General features: G+C 46.4%; 2 protein-coding genes across 3 annotated transcripts in view; one reads left to right on the top strand and one right to left on the bottom strand.

Moving 5' to 3' along the window:
- Positions 1 to 2736: 2736 nt before the first annotated feature.
- tecpr1a (tectonin beta-propeller repeat containing 1a) lies at positions 2737 to 17843 on the top strand. Its single transcript, XM_077000266.1, is given in 27 exon segments — positions 2737 to 2894; positions 3760 to 4020; positions 4118 to 4300; positions 4386 to 4508; positions 4636 to 4758; positions 4930 to 5104; positions 5254 to 5354; positions 5450 to 5551; positions 10637 to 10779; positions 10896 to 11428; positions 11549 to 11694; positions 11965 to 12120; positions 12355 to 12504; positions 12620 to 12748; positions 12750 to 12778; positions 13281 to 13408; positions 13524 to 13558; positions 13560 to 13627; positions 14061 to 14157; positions 14374 to 14453; positions 14624 to 14680; positions 14820 to 14994; positions 15138 to 15273; positions 15621 to 15713; positions 15860 to 15966; positions 16107 to 16226; positions 16344 to 17843. Coding segments are annotated over 26 exon segments (3573 nt in total). The 5' UTR covers positions 2737 to 2894; positions 3760 to 3795; the 3' UTR covers positions 16503 to 17843.
- A 51-nt stretch (positions 17844 to 17894) lies between these two features.
- Positions 17895 to 22717, bottom strand: part of bhlha15 (basic helix-loop-helix family, member a15) — a 12964-nt gene continuing 8141 nt past the window's right edge. The window contains exons 1-3 of one of the 2 annotated variants that reach the window (XM_077000267.1): positions 20715 to 22717; positions 19222 to 20463; positions 17895 to 18759 (exon numbers count right to left, since the gene is read on the bottom strand). The exon at positions 20715 to 22717 is cut by the window's right edge and continues 1842 nt beyond it. In XM_077000267.1, coding sequence (XP_076856382.1) covers positions 18161 to 18712 — 552 coding nt within the window. In that variant the 5' untranslated portion in view covers positions 18713 to 18759; positions 19222 to 20463; positions 20715 to 22717 and the 3' untranslated portion in view covers positions 17895 to 18160. The remainder of the gene's footprint in view (positions 18760 to 19221; positions 20464 to 20714) is intronic. The other variant, XM_077000268.1, reaches the window with a different exon arrangement.

Genomic DNA, 22717 nt, shown 5'->3' with positions numbered 1-22717 from the left:
AAAAGTAACACGAGAAACTGGAAAAGGGTTAAGGCAATTCGGACTAGATTTCTTAAGGTCATGACTTGCATTATAAGTTGCTCAGTCTAGCTGCATTTAGCATTAACAGCTCCTGGTCAGTGGTGCTCAGAGCGATTCCCTGCTCACTATTCTTGACTCAAGTAATGCTTATGGGAGCTGCTCAAACAGCCCTCTGCACAAAGCCTCTCTTTCTCTCCCTGCAAGATGAAAGCCATTAATGGAGCAGGCTTGCAGCGCCAGTAATCATGCAGCATGCATTCACACAGTTGCAAAGGCATTCAAGCACCCGAGTTCAACAAGGGTCACAAGATGTATTCTTCTTTCTTTGATTTTTTATTTTAAACATCTGTGCCATACCCTTCTTGTCTGAGGTGTGATGACTCCACCAGCCCAACTCCCCCACTCCTGCCCCTCTGTGCCACTGTCCTGAAAAGGGACAAAAACCCTCTCCCTGTTCGTAACTGGGTTTGGGTGTGAGCCTCAGGACAAGTCAAGAGAACATGAACATAGAAAAACTGTGTTTGATATAGAGTGGCTGAGATGGCTGGGCTTTTACTTGCATCTGAACACAAACAGAACTTGCACTGGCCAGTGTATAGTATTCTGCAAATGGGCCATAACCACAGTTCTCACACTTAAAGGGCCTGTAACATTCATTTGGATTTTAAATCTAATTTTTATGATCTAATCATCTAATTTTCATTGGCCTGGTCTTTCAATTGGTAACCCCAAAGAGAAGTGTGTATGAAATATTTTAATCAAGGACACAGCTTCACCTTGTGGAGTGAGTGAGACAGAAGGCAGTTTGCACCTGAAGATTCTTTTGTACAACATCCAGACCTCTTGGACCGTTCAGTCATATCAAAGGACCATAAAACTCATCTGTGTCTCACCTGTTTTCATTTCTTGTGGACTTTCACCCTGTGCTGCTCAGAGGCATGGCCACTAAAATCTAGCTCACACATTCACTCTCTGATTGGCTCTGTTTTTTTCTATTTCCCTGTCGCGTGCTTCAGTGTCTACGCTTGATTTCACTGTTTACTTCCAGACTGACGTGGAGACGTGGCTTAAAGGTGAAGCGCCTCAATCCGCCACCTGCTGGCGCAATGTGGCAATGAAACAAATGGTGGAACGAGACTGGCTGAAGGTAGCGTAACATTGACTAGTGGTTCAATGTTACATTAATTGTTGTTTACACATTGTCTTTGTTAGGTTCACATGTTGTTCTCTCTGGTTCGAGCTGTTGAGAAAACTAGTCAAGGTATATAAGATGTGATCCAAACTTTTGGCGCTGTCAATGATATGACGATAAAATAGTCGGGCGACTGTACTATGAAAAAGAGTGCCATCGTATGGCTATTAGTGGAAGCACTAATTGATTTGATAGTTTTGAAGAGATACTGCATACTGACATGATTCATACTGCTACATGGCGTGGCCCAAGGACAGTCCTGGAAACGATCTGCACAAGTGATTAAATAAGTGGCCTTTATGACAACCTTCAGGTAACAAAAATGTTTTAAACCCATAATAATACACACGAGTATTTTTTATAACAAAGAAAATGTTTCAATATATGTCTAAGAACAGTCCAATAAGGAATGAGAGTGACTGTCCTATATAATTGAGAGAAGAGTTGAACATTCAAATTGGTGAGGTCAGTGGAAAAGATTGATTTTCATTGTTTAGAAATTTATTCAATTTGTAAAGAAAATACATCCATATGAATGCATTGGGAAGTATACATAAAGATTGCAATTTGTCAATATTTTTCAAGGAAAAGCAATGAAGGGATAAAAGTAAACATATACAAGAAATGCTTTTAATATTTAATTTAAAATATGGTAAATATCCATAGCCAGTTAACTTTCAACCAAATACCCCCAAATGCTACTCAGAACCAACTTCTCTACCAGCCAAACAGACCGCAACCAACTACCACACATTAAAACACTTACAATTTATGTTAAACGTTTATGTTTAAATCATGGACGTAATTTTTATTTCAAAAGTGGGGGGGGCATGGACTCGTCGCTATTTAAATATGTGGTTTTAACCGTAAAAACTGGGGGGGACCAAAACCGGCTTTTGAAAAAGTCCCCCCCAAAATTACGTCCGTGGTTTAAATATTGATGTTTACTATGCAACGTTACAATATATACAGTGGAAGATTTAGTCAGAGACTTAAATTCTATGTAGTGTTGTGGAAAATGCCAAATTGCTAGTTTCTGATATAAGACAGTATTTTTAAACATAGGGTGCGACCGAATGAGGAAGCTTGACCATCCATGTGGTCAAGGGATTAGACGAGAGGAGGAAGAAGACGGGAATGGAGGCATGTTCCAGATAGAAGACCTGTTCCCGACACGAGTAAGTTATCCCTAGGAGTGCAGAATTTATGTGCTTAGACAGGATTTACTGGTGCTAACGTATAGCTCATCTGTGTAATCTGTGTCCGTAAATGGTATGACTTTGTAACACATGACCATTCCTTAAGATATATAAGTACAGGCATCGTGAGAAATAAACTAGTGAGTTTGGGTGTTGCTTTCACGGACACTCTCTTCTCACAGAGAGACCCTGGTTGTTGTGACGGAGAATTTCCACAACAGTATGTTTACCTAAGATTTCACTACACACTTACGAACATAGTCGTCAATTTCAGGGGCCATCTAGCGGTCTCTGTAGTACAGAAACACCCCCAACACACCCATCACTTCCTGCTTCACATTAGAGCAGATGGAGATGTAAATAGCTAGCTAGCTAGTAACGATATGAATTTGTTGCAGGTTAGATTTAAAAACACTGGGTAAATGATATTAGATAATTGCAGCGGATAGGCTAAGACTGTATGACAGACAGGTAGCAATAAGGTAAGCACTTAAAGTGACAGTGAAGATGATACGTAGGCAGTACCATATTAATGGGAGGACTTCCAATTAATACCTTTTTTGTTAAATCCTGTTTTGTTTACCTAAAGCTAGGTAACTTCCTTAGCCACTTAGCTAGCTAGCATTAGCTACACATACTGTTAGCTAGCTAGCTAAATAGCAAATTGGTCTTGCCATTCATTTTGAACCGGCGCGTTAATATTTTGAGAAGTAACCGCTATGACAACTACATACACTAGTGGAATTGGGCGCCTTGAACTGTCTCGCCAGTTATCGTGTTTGACTTTGCCTCTCCCCGACATTTATAGCAGCACAACTGCCATAACGAATGAATGACAAGTGTGTATTACCATGTAGCTTAGCCAGCTAATGTTATTAGGGAATACGTTGGCAAGGAGGTGCTTTAATGTTGCATACGACAGTTAAGATTTGTTTATAAGTATGCCACATTTTATTCGCATTACGACTTAAGACAATGCAGATGTAATGGCTAATTATGTTTAATGTAATGTTTGTTTATCGTCAATACAACTGGTGCAGCTGAGCTTTCATTTTAATGTGTGTGTAAGGTTTTTTATCTGCTACGTAGGCCAGCAGGGTGCTTAGTGGGTCTTGTCGGCTTATTGTGCCTTGTGCCACATCAGCGCGGATTGATAACGACACTAAAGTAGTACCCTAGTTGTCCTTTCACCTAGGAATAGTGGTGAGAATTTAGATGATTCAAAGCACTTTTGCTATCAAAGCCGACTTGACACATTAGATTTACAACCATTTAAGACAGCTTGCGTGTTATTGTGGCATTGATGTTTGCGTCTGAACTCAGTTGAAAAGGGATATTTGGTTTCAGGTCTTCAGGTGACTCTCCTGTGCTGCTGAGTAAACCATGCCTAGCTCCTTGCTGTGGGCAGTAGACGTGTATGGGAGGGTTTATAGCCTGTCCACAGCAGGGCAGCACTGGGAGCAGTGTCGCGATGCCCAGCTGGAGTTTAAACGGGTCACCGCTGTGCAGCAGTGCTGCTGGGGCATTGCCTGCGACCACAACATCTACCTAAACGTCCACGCCAGTGATGTGCCCATACGTTACCAAGAGGAGGCCTACGAGAATCAGGTAACACCCCCTCCACATGACCCACACATACGGCAAGTTGCTAAGTTGCTGTGCAGAAAGGCGTATGGCCAGTCACTGAGTTGTTCCTTGGTGTCAGCGGTGGAACCCCGTAGATGGCTTCTCGGATCGACTGTTGCCTAGTGACCGCTGGCAGTGGAGTGATGTGACCGGGTTGCAGCATCAGCCTCTGGATGGCTTCCGGCTCCCTTCGGAGAACTGGGAGTGGGAGGCCGACTGGTATGTGGACGAGAACTTCGAAGGAGAGCCCACAGAGAAAGGGGTGAGTGGGGAGGACCCACGCTGCTGCATGCCACAAGCCCTAGAGCGCCCTCTAGCTGTAACTTCCACCTCCTTCCAATTCTTAGGGGTGGACATACGCTATTGACTTTCCGGCCACGTACACCAAAGACAAGAAATGGAACTCGTGTGTCCGCCGGCGCAGATGGATACGATACAGGAGGTACAAGTCACAAGACACCTGGGCTAAGGTGCGTGGTCTCGCGTGGAAACACTTTGTAACACGGTACATTAATTTGTCCACCTGACCTTGGTTCAGCTTGTCGCTACTTGTTTATCTTTCTTTCTTTGGTGGGTGGGTGGTTTACATGTCACCAGATCCCCATGGAGCAGACGGTCTCTCTGCCCGACCCATTTAACGACATAAGCTGTGGCGGCTGGGAGGTGTCGGACGAGCCTCAGGGATGTCTGTCTTTGTGGGCCGTTTCTCTGCAGGGAAAGGTCAGCTGGCACTGCATGGCAACTTTCTGTTCAAGGGGGTTTCCAACTTATGTTGGTTATATAAAATAAAACCTCTGCTGTATGTTTGGATAGTTATAACAGCTGTAACAAATGGGCAAATGTGTTATATCACAGACGTTTACTATTTTTCTGGGCTGTGTTTTGGTGCAGTTGTGGTTCCGGGATGGCATCCACCACCATAACCCAGAGGGCTCAGTCTGGGAGGAGGTGCTCACACCGGGGGAAGTGGTGCAGGTCAGCTGTGGGCCATCTGACCTGCTGTGGGCAGTGCTGTGGGAGGGGCATCTGCTGGTCAGAGAAGGCATCACCAGAGACTGTCCAAAAGGTGAGCTAGCACCGTAATGCTACATCCACTGTGATGCTCAGCAGTAGTTCACCAATTTCTCTTCTTCTGGTGTGGTGGAGCGCATGTGTTGTGGATTCATAGTGTCCTTCATGCCATAATTCAGTAACAGATCACTTCTGCTTTGCAAGGCTCCACATGGGTCGTGGTTGAATCACCAAATCCAGAAGTTGGGGCTATACATGTAGCAGTGGGAATCAACGTAGTGTGGGCTGTGACAAAAGACCATAAAGTAAGAGAATAAGTCATTGATCATACACCCTTTTCAACCCTCCCATACTACAGTCACTCAGTTCTGAACAGGTTTTTCTTGCCGTTTTGAAACAGGTGTGGTTTAGGCGGGGTGTGAATTCCCACAACCCCTGTGGCTCAGGCTGGATTGGGATGGTTGGGGAGATGGTAATGATCAATGTCGGCCTCAATGACCAGGTAAGGCAAAAAACAATGAAAATCCAGACTCCATAGAGTACTGTTTTTGGTGAAAACCACCAAAAGAGCTTTGTTAAGGAATGCAGCAGTGGGAACATTAGTTGAAGCACTTGTTTGATTGATCATTAGTTGAAGCACTTGTTTGATTGTGTGTTTGTGCTGTAGGTCTCAGCTTCTTTGCTCTTACTGTTAACACATGGCACCCTGTCTACACTGCATGCCCAAGTAGGCAGGGTTGAATTTCTGTGTGTGTGTGGTTGTGAAAGAGAGATCGTCCCAAATGCTGAGTGATACGAATGGGATCCTCTAATGCTGAAACCAACCCTCCTCTCTTAGCTCCCACCAACTAAACACTCCCCCCTAAATAAAACACTCAAAAAAGTATCCTGCCAACCTTGTGCTACCCTGTATGCTATATACACATGTAGAAGATGGTCACACTGAAGTCAGCATGGATTACTTAATCTAATTCTGCATGTTGGGAGATGTTTGGTGCGAAACTAGATATGCGGTACTTTCAACTGCCTTCTCAACTGTCATGTTCCTGCTGCTTAGGGGAAAGTGAAGAAATAGTGTGAACATTTGGAGAATGAAGGCACTTTGTTTTCACACGTGTCCAGAAGATTCACACAGATTAGATAACTGTGTGATACCTGCTCTTGGACTTTGTAATTGCTGTTGATAATACAGTTCTGACAAGTAGATACACTACTTACAAAAGAGAGATTTGGTTTTCGCCATGAAATTCATGGAAAACGTAAAAACGTTCACACTACAGTAATATTTTATATCTTGAAAGTAGGGCATTTAAGTAGAAGCATGCATTGGTGATTTCTTAATCTCAAACAATTATTGAAACTAAAGCCAACAACAGTGGTGGGTATAACCCAAACGAAAAATGTCAATGTCTCAGTAACTCAAGTGACCATGAGCATCAATTACAGCTTTACAACAACTTCTCATGCTGTTTACAAGTTGACTTATTGTCTGATGAAGCATGTCTGCCCATTCTTGAAGGGCAGCCCTCAGATCATTGAGGTTCTCGGATACAGAGATACAGAAAGCCTCTACGTGGTGACCTCAATGAGCTGGAACATTGTCGTCCATGAAGATGAAATTAGGCCTGCGTTGTTCATGCAGAGGCACTTTGATGTGATTGATGATTTTATTCGAGTATTATGGGCTTGTTACAAAGTGTAGGGCAGTTCTGTATTGACTAGATTTGACTATTGAATGAATGAATGAATTGTTCAATTTATATAGCGCCTTTCAGAATACCCAAGGCGCTTTACAATTTTAATACAAGTACAAGTCACACACACACCGGCGAGAAGCGGCAGCCAATTGCGCCTTAGACCTTAGTGGCAGAGCACCATCCAACACTGGGCATACAAGCACACACACATTCATTTACACACAGAGAGACACAGACACACACTCTGGGAGAATTTGTCAGGGAAGCCAATTTACCTAACCTCCATGTTTTTGGACTGTGGGAGGAAACCGGAGATCCCAGAGGAAACCCACGCAAACACAGGGAGAACATGGAAACTCCACTCAGATAGGGACTTGAACACAAAACCCCAGTGCTGAGAGGCAAACGTGCTAACCACCAAGCCACCAATCTTTAAAGTCTCCAACATATCCTTGCAGGTTTTCTAGCACGCAGACCACTCTGATATAAGCAATTTCAAATGGTCTGAGATGACGCTTGGGTGCCTCTTAACTCCGTTACATGTGCCTGGAGTTGTGTGGCATTCATCATCCTGTTCACAATGAAGCAGTCATCAGTGTGGGATGTGGCCAACGGACCTCCGCTTCTGTGCCTTTTTGTGACTCTTCCAGTATGTTTCTCTGTTGCAACCTGCTGATGACATTCTTAAGTTTGGTGGCCACTTCTGTCTGAGAACATCCTGTTTGATGCCTTGCAATGGTGAGGTACCATTGATCAATTGTTAGGTGTCATCATGGTCTAATTATGTCAAAATGTGAACAGCATGATGAGGAGGACTGTTTAAATACCATTTATAATTGAACCAGGAAATGTATTGGTTGATTCATGGATCAAATCCCTGTTGTGAATTTAGCCATTAACAGTTTCCATTAACAGTTGCAAAAACAATTTTGCCAAACATTGAACAGTTGGACATGTGCATTCAAATAATTAGTCTTAAATGCCCTGCTACTGTGGCAATTTGATTACTACCAATCATTTAATTGGCCAGTTAACGGAGTTACAGTGTATCACAAAAGTGAGTACATTCCTCACGTTTCTGCAGATATTTAAGTATATCTTTTCATGGGACAACACTGACAAAATAACTCTTTGACACAATTAAAAGTAGCCTGTGTGCAGCTTATATAACAGTGTAAATGTATTCTTCCCTCAAAATAACTCCATATACTGCCATTAATGTCTAAACCACCAGCAACAAAAGTGAGTCGCACCCCTAAGAGACTACACCCCAAATGTCCAAATTGAGCACTGCTTGTCATTTTCCCTCCAAAATGTCATGTGACTCGATAGTGTTACTAGGTCTCAGGTGTGCATATGGAGCAGGTGTGTTCAGTTTTGTTGTACAGCTCTCACACTCTCTCATACTGGTCACTGAAAGATCCAACATCGCACCTCATGACAAAGAAATCTCTGAGGATCTTAAAAGATGAATTGCTGAGGTACATGAAGATGGCCATGGCTACAAGAAGATTGCCAACACCCTGAAACTGAGCTGTAACACAGTGACCAAGATTGTCGAGTGTTTTAAAGAGCAAGGACCACTCAGCACAGACCTCGCGTTGGTCGTCTAAAGAAGCTGAGTGCACGTGCTCAGTGTCGCATCCAAATGCTGTCTTTGCTGCAGGAGTGCTGTCAGCATTGCTGCAGAGACTGAAGAGGTGGGGGTGGGGCCAGCCTGTCAGTACTCAGACCATTCACCCCAGAAGGAAGCCTCTTCTGAAGTCTGTACACAAGAAAGCCCACAAACACTTAGCTGAAGACATGTCAACAAAGGACATGGATTACTGGAACCATGTTCTATGGTCTGATGTAGGGTTGCAGCGGTAACCGGTTTCACGGTATACCACGGTATTAAAATACACGGTTATCATACCGTGTGCGTTTGCTTATTACCGGTAAAAAGCAAGCCAGCGGAGAAACTAACCCGCGCATGCGCAACTCCGCTCTGGTTCAGCTACTCAGCACAGCGGTGAGAATGGCAGAAAGCGTATCAGACTTTACAATTTTTTTAACAAAAAAAAGCTAAACTAAAGTCAGCGGCGAAAATGACGTAATCGCGGTGGCTCCGCCCGTGCGCGAGGGTCTCACGCGCTGTCGATTCGCGAGGTCGTGCACCTCTCGAATTTTGTAACTTTGCGCGCGCCGCGACTCAGCGCAATGAACAAAGTCATGTTTGCAGGATTCATACACCTTTACAAGGTGGAATTAAAGCACTTGTACGTAACTTTAAAGGTCCGTTTCAATATCTCCCAGCACCTTAAACTTAATAAAGTTAAATATTTATACATATACTCGAAATAATTCGCTTTTTCATCACATTATTTAATGGTTGTTTATTTTCAAAACGCCCAATCTTAACGTCTTCACGTTTTCTCATGTTTCATCCTGGAATTACAAGAGGCTCGTATTTGTTAACGTAATACGAGAGAACTGTGCGGAGTCGCGCTACGGTCACTAGTGAAAAGAATAAACCTAGCTTTTTATGGTCCTTGCTTTCACTGGATGTGAAAGACGCCATTAATTTACATGCGTTCATTTTCAAATTCTAACGTGCCTGTTTTTCATATGTTAAAACCAGACTCGGTGTGAAAGCCTTAAAATAGAAATCTCTATTGTGAGGGTCATGTCAGAAATAAATCATCTCTTTCTGCAGTATCTGGTTATATTCTAACTTGGCAGTACAACGGACGTTTACAACAGTTGTTGATCAGACACTGACCCAGGCTGAGTTTATCAGATATTAAATAATTTAAACTTAAATAATTGTACTGAAATCCATGATTTAGGTTTCTCTAATTTTGCAGTATTTATATAAACATGTTTACAGCTTATTTTTTTTTAAAGGAGGCATTTTGTATACAATAGTTCCAGGTTTCTACAATAAATAGTTAATTGAACAAAAAAAACTTGTTGTAATTTCTTTAAGGGTCAGTGTATCTTTTAATAATATACAAACTAACTGTGATACCGTGATAACCGTGATACCGCGGTATTTTCTGAGACGGTTATCATACCGTGAAAATTTCATACCGTTGCAACCCTAGTCTGATGAGACCAAGATTAATTTGTGAATGCAATGGTCTGGGGCTGCATGAGTGTAGCAGGTGTTGGGGAGTTACATTTCATTGAGGGACACATGAACTCCAATATGTACTGTGAAATACTGAAGTAGAGCATGATCCCCTCCCTCCAGAGACTGGGTCGCAGGGCAGTGATCCAGCATGATAATGACCCCACACACCTCTAAGATGACCACTGCTTTATTGAAGAGGCTGAGGGTATAAAGTGATGGACTGGCCAATCATGTCTCCAGACCTAAACCCAATAGAATATCTTTGGAGCACCTCAAGCGGAAGGTGGAGGAACACAAAGTCTCGAATATCCACCAGCTCCATGATGTCGTTATCGAGGAGTGGAAAAGCATTCCAGTGGCAACCTGTGAAGCTCTGGTAAAGTCCAGGCAGTTCTGGAAAATAATGGTGGCCACACAAAATATTGACACGTCAGGACCTTTAACTAAGGGGTGTACTCACTTTTGTTGCTGATGATTTAGACATCAATGGCTGTATATGGAGTTATTTTGAGGGAAGAATAAATTTACAGTTATATAAGCTGCACACAGACCTTTCATTGAGGCAAAGTGCTATTTTGTCAGTGTTATCCCATGAAAATTTATACATAAATATTTGCAGAAATGTGAGGGGTGTACTCATTCTGTGATACACTGTAAACACAAAAAATCTTGGAGAAGCAAGTGCTCAGTACAGCTTACCAAGCTGGCCTTGTTTGCAGCACCACTTAGCTAAACTGCGGCCGTCGTGTCTCGTACCCGTGTGGCCGTGCTGCAGGTGTGGGCGATCAGCTGTGAGGAGCGGGCCGTGTGTTTCCGCCAGGGCGTGACGGCCAGCGAGCTGAGCGGGAAGGCCTGGAAGACCGTGACCACGGCCAGAGACGGCGAGCGTTCCCAGTCCAGCGCCAGTAGCCTGCAGAGGTGCTGACATGCTGTCCACAGGAAGTAATCATGAGGGTGACGGATGGACCAATGTTGGTTGTGTTTAGTGTTCTAGGGCCAGACTAAATGTGTTTTTGTGTGTGTCTGTATCACAGTGCTGGTTGTTTCTTTGGTGGTGAGGTTCATGTACAGTCCCAGGCTTGTGGCCTGAGTGACGTGGACTCAGGATCAGAAAAGATTGTTGACGGAGCCCCTTTCACCTTTGAGCCTGATGATGCCCCTAAACGAAGAATTCCCAAAGTTACCAGCGACAGCTTCATCTCAGAGCTGGTGTCCGACAGAGAGGGTGGGCTGGCCACCCTGGGCCCTGCCATTCCAGAAGAGGACCTTGCCGTGGAGGGAGAGGGGGCGTGTGTTGCAGCCTCGGCTCCGGTGCTCACACCCAGCCGCTCCGGAGGCCTGGACCCCCAGTGGAGTAACGTAGACCTGGAGGATGCTCAGACGCACCTGAACGCCGGGCCCACGGCGGACACTTCTGAATCCGGCAGCCTCTCTTCCGCCGGCAACTACAATATGGGCCTGGAGGAACCGTACGGGGCCGACGAACGGCCCATCTGGGCCTGGGTCAGCGGGGGCGGCTGTGCAGTGGACTCTCACTCCCAGCTTGGGTGGTTCAACTGCTCCACAGGTCAGCCACTCGCCTCACACGCAGACACAATTGGTCCTGACGGCCCGCTAATGAAAGGAGCCCGGGCGTGGCTGGTTTAGCAGATTTGGCTCTGCTCTTCCGAACATCCTCTCTTCGCAGGGCTGACGTCCGCCCTCCAGACCATGCCGCTGTCCATCACGCCCGCGCAGACCACAGCCTGGCACAAGCAGATCCTGGAGCAGCTCAGCGAGAGGTCCAGGAGGGAGATGGACAACTTCAGACACTACGAGCAGGCAATCGAGCAGGTGACCCTCAAAGCGCGCGGTCACCCCACAGGGGTCGCTCTCTGGGACACTGGTGGGCTGCTCTGGTTCATTTGTGTCGTTTCTAGTTATGGTAGAGTGCCGAGACAGGAGTAAATGCAAAAGTCTACAAAGTAAGTGTTACCTACGGAGTATGTCCATCAGCTTCTCTAACGATCACCGCTCCAGATGGTTTGATCTGTGTCATTTAAGGCAGTAAAATGAACTGTTCCCACTCACCTCTCTCTCCTCTTCCTCCCTGGCCCTATCCAGTCCGTTTGGGTGAAGAAGGGCTCCATGCAGTGGTGGAGGGACTGGAAACCTCACAAGTGGGTGGATGTGCAGTTTGCACTGGAGCAGTTCTCAGGAGCCGAAGGCAACAAGGATGGCATCCTTTTCATCTACTACACCTTCAACGAGGAGAAGAAGGTGTCTTCCACAGCAGAAACACACACACACACACACACACCAACTGTGAGGGAGAGTAGCATGTGGTTATGTTTTTGCAGTGACACAGTTTCCATGGAATAACCCTGAGCATAGTTTCATTGAGGCGGTATATCATACTGCCATGACAGCACCCCCCAGGAAAGGGACGCTATTTAGAAGCAGTGGGATCAGTGCTTCTCTTCTCTCTCTGCCCCCCTAACCTCCCTCCATCAGTACCTCCACACGTTCGTGAATGAAGTGACCATCCTGGTGCCAGTGCTGAATGATTCCAAGCACACGTTTGCCATCTACACGGCCGACAGGACCAAGCAGAGGTGGCCCATCCGCCTGGCGGCAGCCACAGAGTTAGAGATGCATGATTGGGTAGGCCTGCAGCATGGTGGGCGGGGCTTCATCTTCGTGTGGGGGGACCCCTTTATTGATGGCTTAGGACGTATCATGGTGCTGTGATTTTGAGGGACTGTGTGTGTGTCCTCAGCTGGCCCTGCTCAGCGTGTCCTGTTGCGACTCCCGAGGCATCCGGGGCCCGCCCTCCAAACAGGCCATCTGGTCAGTCACCTGCAAAGGGGACATATTCGTGAGCGAGCCCACAGCAAGCCTGGAGGCTACGCCCTAGCCCCACGCCCTGCGACCAAATGTTAGTGCCTCCTCTGGACTGCAGCGGCACGCTTTCAAATGCCGTCGCTCTTGGCATGGCGCCCATTTTCTTCCACACCCACCTACCTTACACCTGCACTCTGAACACCTGAATTCTGAACATTCTGAGTTCTTAACTGAATATGATCAGGTTCTAATTTACATGGCACCGCACTGTATGTAATCTTTGGCAGCCATCCACCACCCCACTCACCACTGGTCTTCAACGTGAGTTATTGTAGTGATGAACAGATCTCCACACACTGGTGACTAACATGCTGGTGGGTGGGCAGGAGAGGGGCCAGCAACCACCTCCCCAGTCATCAGAAACTGTCCACTGAAGTACACCAAGAGGTGCTGTAGATGTAGATGTTAGATGTAATTAACAAATGGTTACTATATACAGAACAGCAGTGCATGTTTGATGTAGGTGGCACTGAAAGATGTAGTAAAATATTTTGTTGGTTGTGGTTTAGTTTACAGATGGTTTTGATGTGTGGCAGGTTCTGGCGTCAGGTGGGAGGACACCTGCGTGTGGTGGAGTGTAACAGTCTGGGTGTGGTCTGGGGCGTTGGCTACGACCACACCGCCTGGGTCCACACGGGAGGCTATGGTGGAGGCTTCTTTCAGGGTAACACAGTCGTGCACTTCCTTCGAACACAATGTGGCGTTCCCGTCGAGCCCTGTGGCATCGTGGGCCGTGGGGGCTCCCGTGTGTGTGACTGAGGCTTTCCTTCTGTATGCAGGTCTGGCTAGCAGCACTGACAACATCTACACGCAGGACCGATGTGAAGAGTGTGTACATATACGAGAACCAGCGATGGAATCCTGTGACCGGCTACACCAACAGGTAAGCATGCAGCATTGCGGGGACTTGGTGATTCAATGAGAGAGAGAGAGGAGAGAGAGAGAGAGAGAGAGAGAGAGGAGAGAGAGAGTGAGAGAGAGAGAGGAGAGAGAGAGAGAGAGAGGAGAGAGAGAGAGAGGAGAGAGAGAGAGAGGAGAGAGAGAGAGAGAGAGAGAGAGAGAGAGAGAGAGAGAGAGAGAGAGAGAGAGAGAGAGAGAGAGAGAGAGAGAGAGAGAGAGAGAGAGAGAGATGTGAGAGAGAGAGAGAGGGAGAGAGAGAGAGAGAGAGAGAGAGAGAGAGGAGAGAGAGAGAGAGAGAGAGAGAGAAGAGAGAGAGAGGAGAGAGAGAGAGAGGAGATGAGAGGAGAGAGAGAGAGAGAGAGAGAGAGAGAGAGAGTGTGTGTGTGTGTACTGCAATACTTGTGTGTGTCCTGCAGGGGTCTCCCTACAGACCGCTACATGTGGAGTGATGCTTCAGGCCTCCAGGAGTGTACGAAAACCACCACCAAGCCACCCTCCCCACACTGGACATGGGTCTGTCACGCTACGTTTCACAAAGTTATCTCACAGTACATTGTGGCCACTGCGCCTAACAGAAACCTCGGTCATTCAAAGTGGTTTTTCTCTTTTGTTGCAAAAATGTGGTCTGATATGTGAAGAAAATTGCATGAGCAGCACAGACAACACAGGGGTGGAATGTTGAGGTGTGGAGTGAGGAGGTGAGTACTGGCGGGGGTGTGTTTGTGGCAGGTGTCGGACTGGGCCGTGGACTACAGCGTGGCAGGGGGAACGGACAGAGAGGGCTGGCAGTACGCAGCGGACTTCCCAGCGTACGTTTGCAGATCATCTTTTGTGTTGCATATATGCCTGAGTGACATAATGTCGTCTGATGCTTTCTGACGGGGCACGTGATGTGTAGCAGTTTATGGTGGCATTAAAGGTCTCCAATAAACAGAATTCCTTTGCTGTTTTGTTGAGCAACTTGTATTTGTTGTTTCAGGTCATACCACGGTCATAAAACCATGAAGGACTTTGTCCGTCGCAGGCGTTGGGCCAGGTTGGTGTCCACTTACCCCTCTCTCTCCCTCCCTCACCCTCTTCTCTGTCTCTCTCTACACAAGCAGAGATCCCAGCTGACCCCGTTCTGTTCACCGTCCGTTTACCCTGTGCACTTCCACTCCTTTATCTCTGGGCAGGAAATGCAAACTCACCACAACCGGTCCCTGGCAGGAAGTCCCGCCCATCCCTCTGAGTGACATCACCATCTGGCCAGGCGGCCCAGGGGCGGCGGTGGAGCAGGTGCCGCTGTGGGCCATCAGCAGCAAGGGAGACGTGCTCTGCCGCCTCGGGGTGTCTGTGCTCACGCCCGCTGTAAGACGTCTGTTCTAAACCCCCAAACAACCTCTAGCGCGTACATACACCCAAGTATGTACACACACAAAAAAACAAAAGCTCACCCACACAAGGCGGACCATCTGAATGAACGCCTGTTGTGCAACCCCCATGACTTCTAGGGCACATCTTGGCTACATGTGGGCACGGACCAGCCTTTCAAGTCCATCTCCATCGGAGGGGCGTACCAAGTGTGGGCCATCGCCCGGGACGGCTCCACCTTCTACAGGGGCTCCGTCTCGCCCCACAGCCCTGCAGGTGCTGTATTGTTGGCTGCGTGCGCTGGTACGCTAGGAATGCCAGGATGACCGCGCTCACGGCCACGCGGTTGCGCAAATTCTAACGCTTCTTCCTACTTGTAGTGAGTCATCGAAGTGCTTGTCATGCTGACGGCCGCAGCACTGGGGACATTCGTTTTCAGTTCACTATTTCTATATTTACTAGTTATTTCAGCGATTAAAGTTCATTGTTAGGAGCAGGAGACATCGGGAATAAGAAATTTTTATTATACATGGTTACATAAACATGTATGAAACAAATGTGACATGTGGATGGGCCCACATCCTCACACGGTGTCTACGTTTGTCCTACACACATGCTCACAGGAGACTGCTGGTACCACATCCCCTCCCCAGCCAGACAGAAGCTCAGACAAGTATCGGTGGGGAGGACGTCGGTCTGTGCGGTGGATGAGAGTGGTAAGACCCTCCTGAGACTCAGGCTGTCCATTCCCTTCTGACCTCTCACGTATGAGCACCTGGTGCCTTTCTCAACACGCCCACCTAACTAAACGCCAGGCCTGTGCTCCCACCAATGTGTTCAGCCTGGGCTCGTGTGTCTGCAGGAAACCTATGGTACCGCCATGGCGTGACCCCCAGCTACCCTCAGGGCTCCTCGTGGGAGCACATCTCCAACAACGTGCGCAAGGTGTCCGTGGGGCCTCTGGACCAGGTGTGTACGGACGCGGCCCGTCCCGATCCCTGCTCGCCGGGACGGCCCTTTGCCGTGGTCCGCGGGTGCCGGAGCCACGCTGGGCCGTGTTGCTGTCTGCAGGTGTGGATCGTTATGCCATGACGTGTTGCTGTCTGCAGGTGTGGATCATTGCGGATAAAGTGCAGGGCAGCCAGAGCTTGAGCTGCGGGACGGTGTGTCGCAGGCTGGGCGTGCAGCCCGTGGAGCCCAAAGGCCAGTCGTGGGACTACGGCATTGGGGTGAGCCTCCCCTCTCAGCCCCTTCCCTAACCTCCTCCCCTCACCTCCCCTCCCCTCTCCTCTCACAGCCCAGGTCCACCTGTTTAAAGCGTCCATGTCTCGTCTCTGGCCCTGCAGGGTGGTTGGGACCACATCACCGTGAGGGGCAATGCCACGGAGGCACCCCGCATCCACATGCTGTCGCTAACCGACGGCAGCGGTGTGGCTTTGCCTCCCTGCATACCGCCACCCACCAGGGGGCAGACGGACATAAACGGCAGCATTGTGGGATGCTAGCGATACACATCTTCCCCTCCCAGAGTGTGTGTGTCTCTCTCCCCCCCCTCTCTGTTTCTCTAGGTGGATCTGCTCCTCATGGTTTGCAGTGCGCTCCCGGTCTGGGTCAGGGGTTGGACATGATGTTTAAATGTTCATCCTATGTTTACATAGTATTTTTGTATGGATGGTGTTAAATTTTACATGTTTGTTTTATGGTCTTTTTATGGTCATGGTCATTGTCTGTGGTTATGTGAAGGTTTTATTTGATTTTGTTTTCTTTATTTAATTTGAGGGGTAAAGAATACAGTGTATTCAGAACACAGGACCTTAGTGTATGTTTAGACATGGTACTCCTTAAGTTCAGTTAAACATTTAGCAAAACACAAATAGACACTTGTTTACAGACTGTATCACTGACAAGACCATTTTTAACAGACAGAAAATTTAAATGGAAAAGGATCATTAACTAAGTACACACAGGAATTTGTATATAATATATATTCACTGACCACTGCTAACAGATTGTTAGGCTTCCCTACTCAGCATAAGCACTGAACACAGGATCAGTAATGTGATTGAGGTTCTAAATCACTGAACCCAAGATCTATGATGTGATTCAGGCTCTAAACCATTGAACACAGGATCTATGTGAATCAGATCCTAAGGAGCACAAGAAGATGGTGTATCATTTGACTACATGGAGAATGTATCATCATACACCGACCACCATCTGAGCTTTCGTAGTGTAGCTGTCAAATACATGTGCAATACTTAGCATTAAGACAATGATAGGGGAAATATTTCTTTTCTCAGGAATCTAAAACCTCTTCAAATGCCTAGTATACAGTTAATCGGTACTTACAATGGCACGTTTTCAAAGGTAGCACAAATGAGAGGGAGAGGAATATTTATTTCTCATGTTGCAGTTTTATTATGGTTAATGCTACTGTATGGTTATTTTGGCATTACAAGGTGAAGTGTCTGTGAATTTAAACTTGATTTATAGGGCATTATTTATGGTTAAAGCTGTAAATAATATGAAAAGGCTTTATCACTAAATATATAGATATTTGAAAGTGTTGGTACTGCTAAATGTTGATTTAAAATAATGTTTGTATATTTTTGCACCATTTTTCTGCACTTGTTCCATAAAGAAATGTGATGGCGAATGTTTAGAAGAGGAAAGGCTCACTGTGTTGCTAATTTGCAAAAATACTGATGTGAAAAACTGTAAAAAGCTATAATATGATCCCCATCAGATGTCTGTGAGGCACATTACTGCCCTCCCAGTGTTAATGTATGCATGGCCTGTGCCCTTTCAATAAAAGTGGCTATAAATAAATACCATATTCTTTAAGGTTTACCTTCCACTCACTCATTCAGCATTCAGTTAAATCCTTTTCAGGGATAATAGAAGAAGAAATGTCTGCTGATGTCATGGCACAAAAGGCAGGCACTATGGGAGTGATTCAGCACTGAAGAATATTTAACATGGAATAATCTTTTTGAACCAAATTCTCCAGCACAATGGTTCCACTGTGAGCTCCTCTACAGGGTTTCACCTGACCCCGTCCCAGTCTCTGAGCTCCTCTCCGGTTACGTCTCGTCCTCTCTGCGCCCCAAGGCGCAGTCGGCGATCCCTGTACAGTCCCGTCTCCAGCGGTCCCAAGCTGCCGTTAGCTGCTGTGGCTGAAGCCGTGGATCTGGTCCAGGTATTTGGCCAGGTCGTCCTGGTCCCCGAGCTCCAGGTGCCTCTGGTAGCGCTGCAGGAGCCTGGACCCGCCGGCGTCCGGCTGGCCCTCGCCGTGTGGCAGGCGTCCGCCGGACATGTCCAGGACGATGGCGGTCAGGGCCTTGATGTAGTTCTTGGCCAGCGTTAGCGTCTCGATCTTTGACAGCTTCTTGTCTAGGCTGACGTGCGGGATGGCCTCGCGCAGGGCCTGGAAGGCGTTGTTCAGCTTGTGCATCCTCTGACGCTCGCGCTCGTTGCTCTCCAGACGCCGCACGTTGCGCTCTTTGGTGCCGCCGTGTTGCCGGCGGCGACGCCGCGCCCTGGACCCCCCGCCACCTTCCGTCCGCGCCGCCCTCCAGCTTCCCCCCAGCCGCAGGGATGCCTCCGAGCCCTCGTGCTCGCTGGAGCCCGGCTCCGTCTCCAGTGGGAAGTCAGGGTGCTCCTGCTCTGACCAGGAGCGCCTCGTCCTCTTTGACCTCTTGCCTTTGGACTTCATGCTAGAAGCTCCCACGCCCGCTGTGCAGGCCCTGGTGTGTGAGGGGACTGGCAAAGCAACACCATGGAAACCCCGCTAAGTGCCCATTCAGGTTTGGGTGAGAATATATGCTTAAACAAACACAAACTGAAAACTGCTTAATCAGCCAAATAGTTAGGGTTAGTAGTTTATTTTGAAAAGAAATAATAATAATTTGGATCGTATCTGAATCGTATTTGGATCAGGATCGAAATTTGGAAGAGATACTACTGAAACGCACGGTATTAGAGGACTTCACGTCACTACGTTAGTTCTCTGCCTCATTTGGATAAAATAACGATTCTGTGAAATCCCCGTGAAATAAACACATATAAATGGATATCGTTGTTTAACATGTTACTTAATATAAAACACTTGCAATTTCCGGATGAAGCAGACACGCCACAAACTACACTGTGAATAAGCCTTTTTGCTGATAAACTGATAAATACAGGGGGGGGGAAAGAAAGTGACCGAAAAATATGCCTTACCGTTAAACCGGATTGTTCAGAATTGTTTCAAAAGTCACCAGTGCAAATGACAGATCATTAAAGAAGAGTGATAATGACACTCTCCATAACGTTTTGTCACGACGCTGGTTTCTTGCCAGTGACTGTTTTCCTAGAATGAAGCGATAACGGTCACATGCGCTCTTACCTGTTGCTGTCTTATGTCCACGTAGCACTCGAGCCGCCAATGGGACGCGGACTCCGTTTGGACTGAATTGTGCAGTGTGCAGCTGGCGAAAGCTCGCCGTGTCGCTCACGAGCGAGGAAATAGTTATTTGGCATTTAAGAGTGGGGAAATTATTTGTACATTTGTTACGTTAGGCGCGCTAGGTTACGGGTCTGGCACGAAGTATTTATTCTGGCGCTTAATTTTGAAGCGGTAGTAGTGTGTGTACATCTAATGGAATCTTTATGTTGTCTTACCCCGCGGTGTCGGTCAGAAACTCATCCAGCAGAGGATAGATTACTGCATTACTACAAATATCTAACAAACCGGCAGTAGGCTATCAAACGTTATTAAATTTGCCTACACCTTTGCATTTCAAATGGGACAAGCACGCTTGCTACTTTTTAAGTAAAATGTCTATTACTTTAAAATCCTGCAGCACGCGGTATTCCATTTACTCACTCACAAGCGGACTTGATAAACTCGTAAAACTGGAACAAGAACTAGAAACACCCTATTCATAAACTTTAATTGCAGATAAATCAAACACACTAGTTTGTTTTAGGTTGTACTATGTACATAGCGTTAGAAGAAATAACCAGCCATTACCAACTCAGTCATTCTCAGTTCATTATTAACTTTTAATCTGACATACATGAAGGGAAGGATGTACTTTTCTGATCCACATGAAGGGATTTATTTGTAAAAAAAAAAAAAAAAAGAAAGAAAAGAAAATAGAAAAAGCTTTAAAAGCAAATAATTGAATTCCTATAGCTGTTGTTTCTCATCCAGGAAACTGCAATCTGGGGAAAAAGCAAAAGGGTTGCTCTGTGTATTAAAGAGGCTAATCATCATGTATGTGGAAAAAACCACACAGTTAACTTGTGATGCTTCCAGAAATCCACCATTGTGAAGCGGTTCAGCTCTACTGTTTTTGTTATACTGGTGTTTCTTCAGTACTAGTGGGGTTGCTCCTATTGTAATTGGGTTGCTTCAGTAATGGCTCTCGATACACCTTCATCCCCTATTTCACTCCACACTTTGGTCCTCACCACTATCTGAAATACAAGCAGGATGACGCTGTGACCATAGTTCAGAGCTGGACACATTTGGGTATGACTATAAGAAGCTCCTGATGTGGTCTAAAACTGTGGCATTATGGGTAACCCCTCTTGCCCTTTATCTTGTGAATAATTACTTAATTCGGTTGTTCTCTTTCGGTCAGTCCTATTATAAATATAAATATGTGGACCAGAAGGTGTAACAAAGTTTCCAAGATGTTTTTCAGGGGAACGTGTGCAGCACACACCTGCCAAGCTCTCAGGGCCTATCAGTCCAGCTCTGCTCCACCCCCATCCCCACCTCCACCAGCTCAGACTGATGTCCTTGGTGTGTAGGGCTTGGCCACTCAGGCCTGTACCCTGGCTCCTTATCCTGTTCTTTTTAATCTAGCCTGGTCTTGCAGCTGAGACTATGGAAAACAGATTTTATGTGAGCATGCATGTACTGATATAGCAATATGGCTGTAGTTCAAGTGTTGTGGACACACACAGGGTTAATTCATTCAGTGGTCAGATAAAGAGCACAGACATATGCACAAGCACACTATCACCGGTCATTCCGGCTGCTACAGTGCAAGCCATTTACATATTACACCTTCTGAAGTTCCCAGTCTGCACACAGGTGCTCAAAGATAACTTTCCGGTTTGCATGCTGCGTCTGCAGGACGACTGAAAGCTGTGTACAAAGAGTAAGGGGATACAGTGTGGAGCAAATGTTTCATAATTCAATTAGGAAAAAGCACATAAACAAATATTAGGTGTCTCAGTTCTGTCAGGAGCAAAAGCCCACAGCTGGCTTGCTTCAAGGGCACATCTAAAAATAGCTAACCAAATACTGCAGGCCTTCCTCCAACTGTGCCTTACACCTGCAATGTTCACCTGAGAGAGACACATACTTTTAACTTAAAAGAATGTATGCAATAAGGCCAGTGCCGTGTGCAGTAGATCTGACTGTGACCTGTTTGATATAAATCATACAAAAAGGATGGCCATTATAAAACATGTCCTTCACATCTGCTGGACTGTTGTGGCCACTGATCTGAGAGAAGGGGCTACGTGTGTGCGACTGACGTCATACTGTCTCTGATGTCATCAGTCCTGCTCTGCTCTGATTGGCTAAGAGCTGAGGCAGGAAGCAGGGCATTAAAGCCTGTCTCATGCACCGTCATAAAATGTGGACGAGGGATAAGTCACTTTTTCCATGAGGCAGATGCTAAATGAGAGGAGGACAATAATGGGCTCTTATGTGCACTGGCCGAAGCAGGTAGACGGTGAAATGTGTCAGCTTAAATCGTTAAAGCATCTGTCTCTTTCCATCTCTCTCTCTCTCTTTCTCCCTCTCACGCACAAATGCACATGCATTCATACACAAAGGCATCGTCACCCATAATTGCAAAACCTGCTTTAAATGTTCTGAAGACCGGTGACTTCTCCCTCATTTGAACCGAACTCTGTGTAACAAAGCAAAGGCTGTTCGTTGGCTGTCAGAGCCAGGTACGCTGGCTCTGCTCGGCTCCAGAGACAGCGATGCCTTCAGGTCGCCACCTGGAGAGTTTCATTACCATGCCATCCCATTACATTTGCAGCACTGAAAACTCACCAGGTGTGAGGGGATCTTTAAGGATTAATATTGGAAATGTGACCTGCAGTGGCCATTGTGCAGTGTCACCAGGCCACTGGTGTTTGTACGATGTGTTGTTCTGGTGATGTATGGGTCTGAGCTCTAGAATTTAGCTCAGAATTCGGTTTTAGTCAGTTATCACTTCACCCCAAGAGTGCATTGCTGAAGAAAACATGCTCTTTGATACAGATCTGTTGGTGTGAAAGCCACTTGAAATGGGTAAGTTTGAGTACAACATCACGAGATGGACTTTATAGCTTCAGTAGAACTCCGCAGCTTGGACCTGAAAATCAAATCTTCTCATAGTGTAACCAAACCACAGCATCTTCCTTGGTGCCCAGCCAGTACACAGCCAGTACCGGTCCAGGTAAACATCAAGAACTAGATCAGGTAACCATGATAAAAGGGAATGTAAAAAAATCACTGGTGATTTCTCTTTTTGAGGGGCGGAAGAACACTCATTCAATAATCAAGGAATGTATGTGTGATTTTCTCCTCCCCTCTTAGAGCAGAGCTTGAATAAATATTGGCGACCAGCATCAGTACCTGCGCAAAAGGAATCATCCCCCCCCCCAACATTGTCTCTAGGCAACCTTGAAATAGATGACTCAGATAGGCACATGGAAAGCT

This window comes from Brachyhypopomus gauderio, chromosome 3, assembly GCF_052324685.1.
Source record: "Brachyhypopomus gauderio isolate BG-103 chromosome 3, BGAUD_0.2, whole genome shotgun sequence".
In the NCBI taxonomy this organism is placed as follows: domain Eukaryota; kingdom Metazoa; phylum Chordata; class Actinopteri; order Gymnotiformes; family Hypopomidae; genus Brachyhypopomus; species Brachyhypopomus gauderio.
This window is presented reverse-complemented; position numbering and strand designations above follow the sequence as displayed.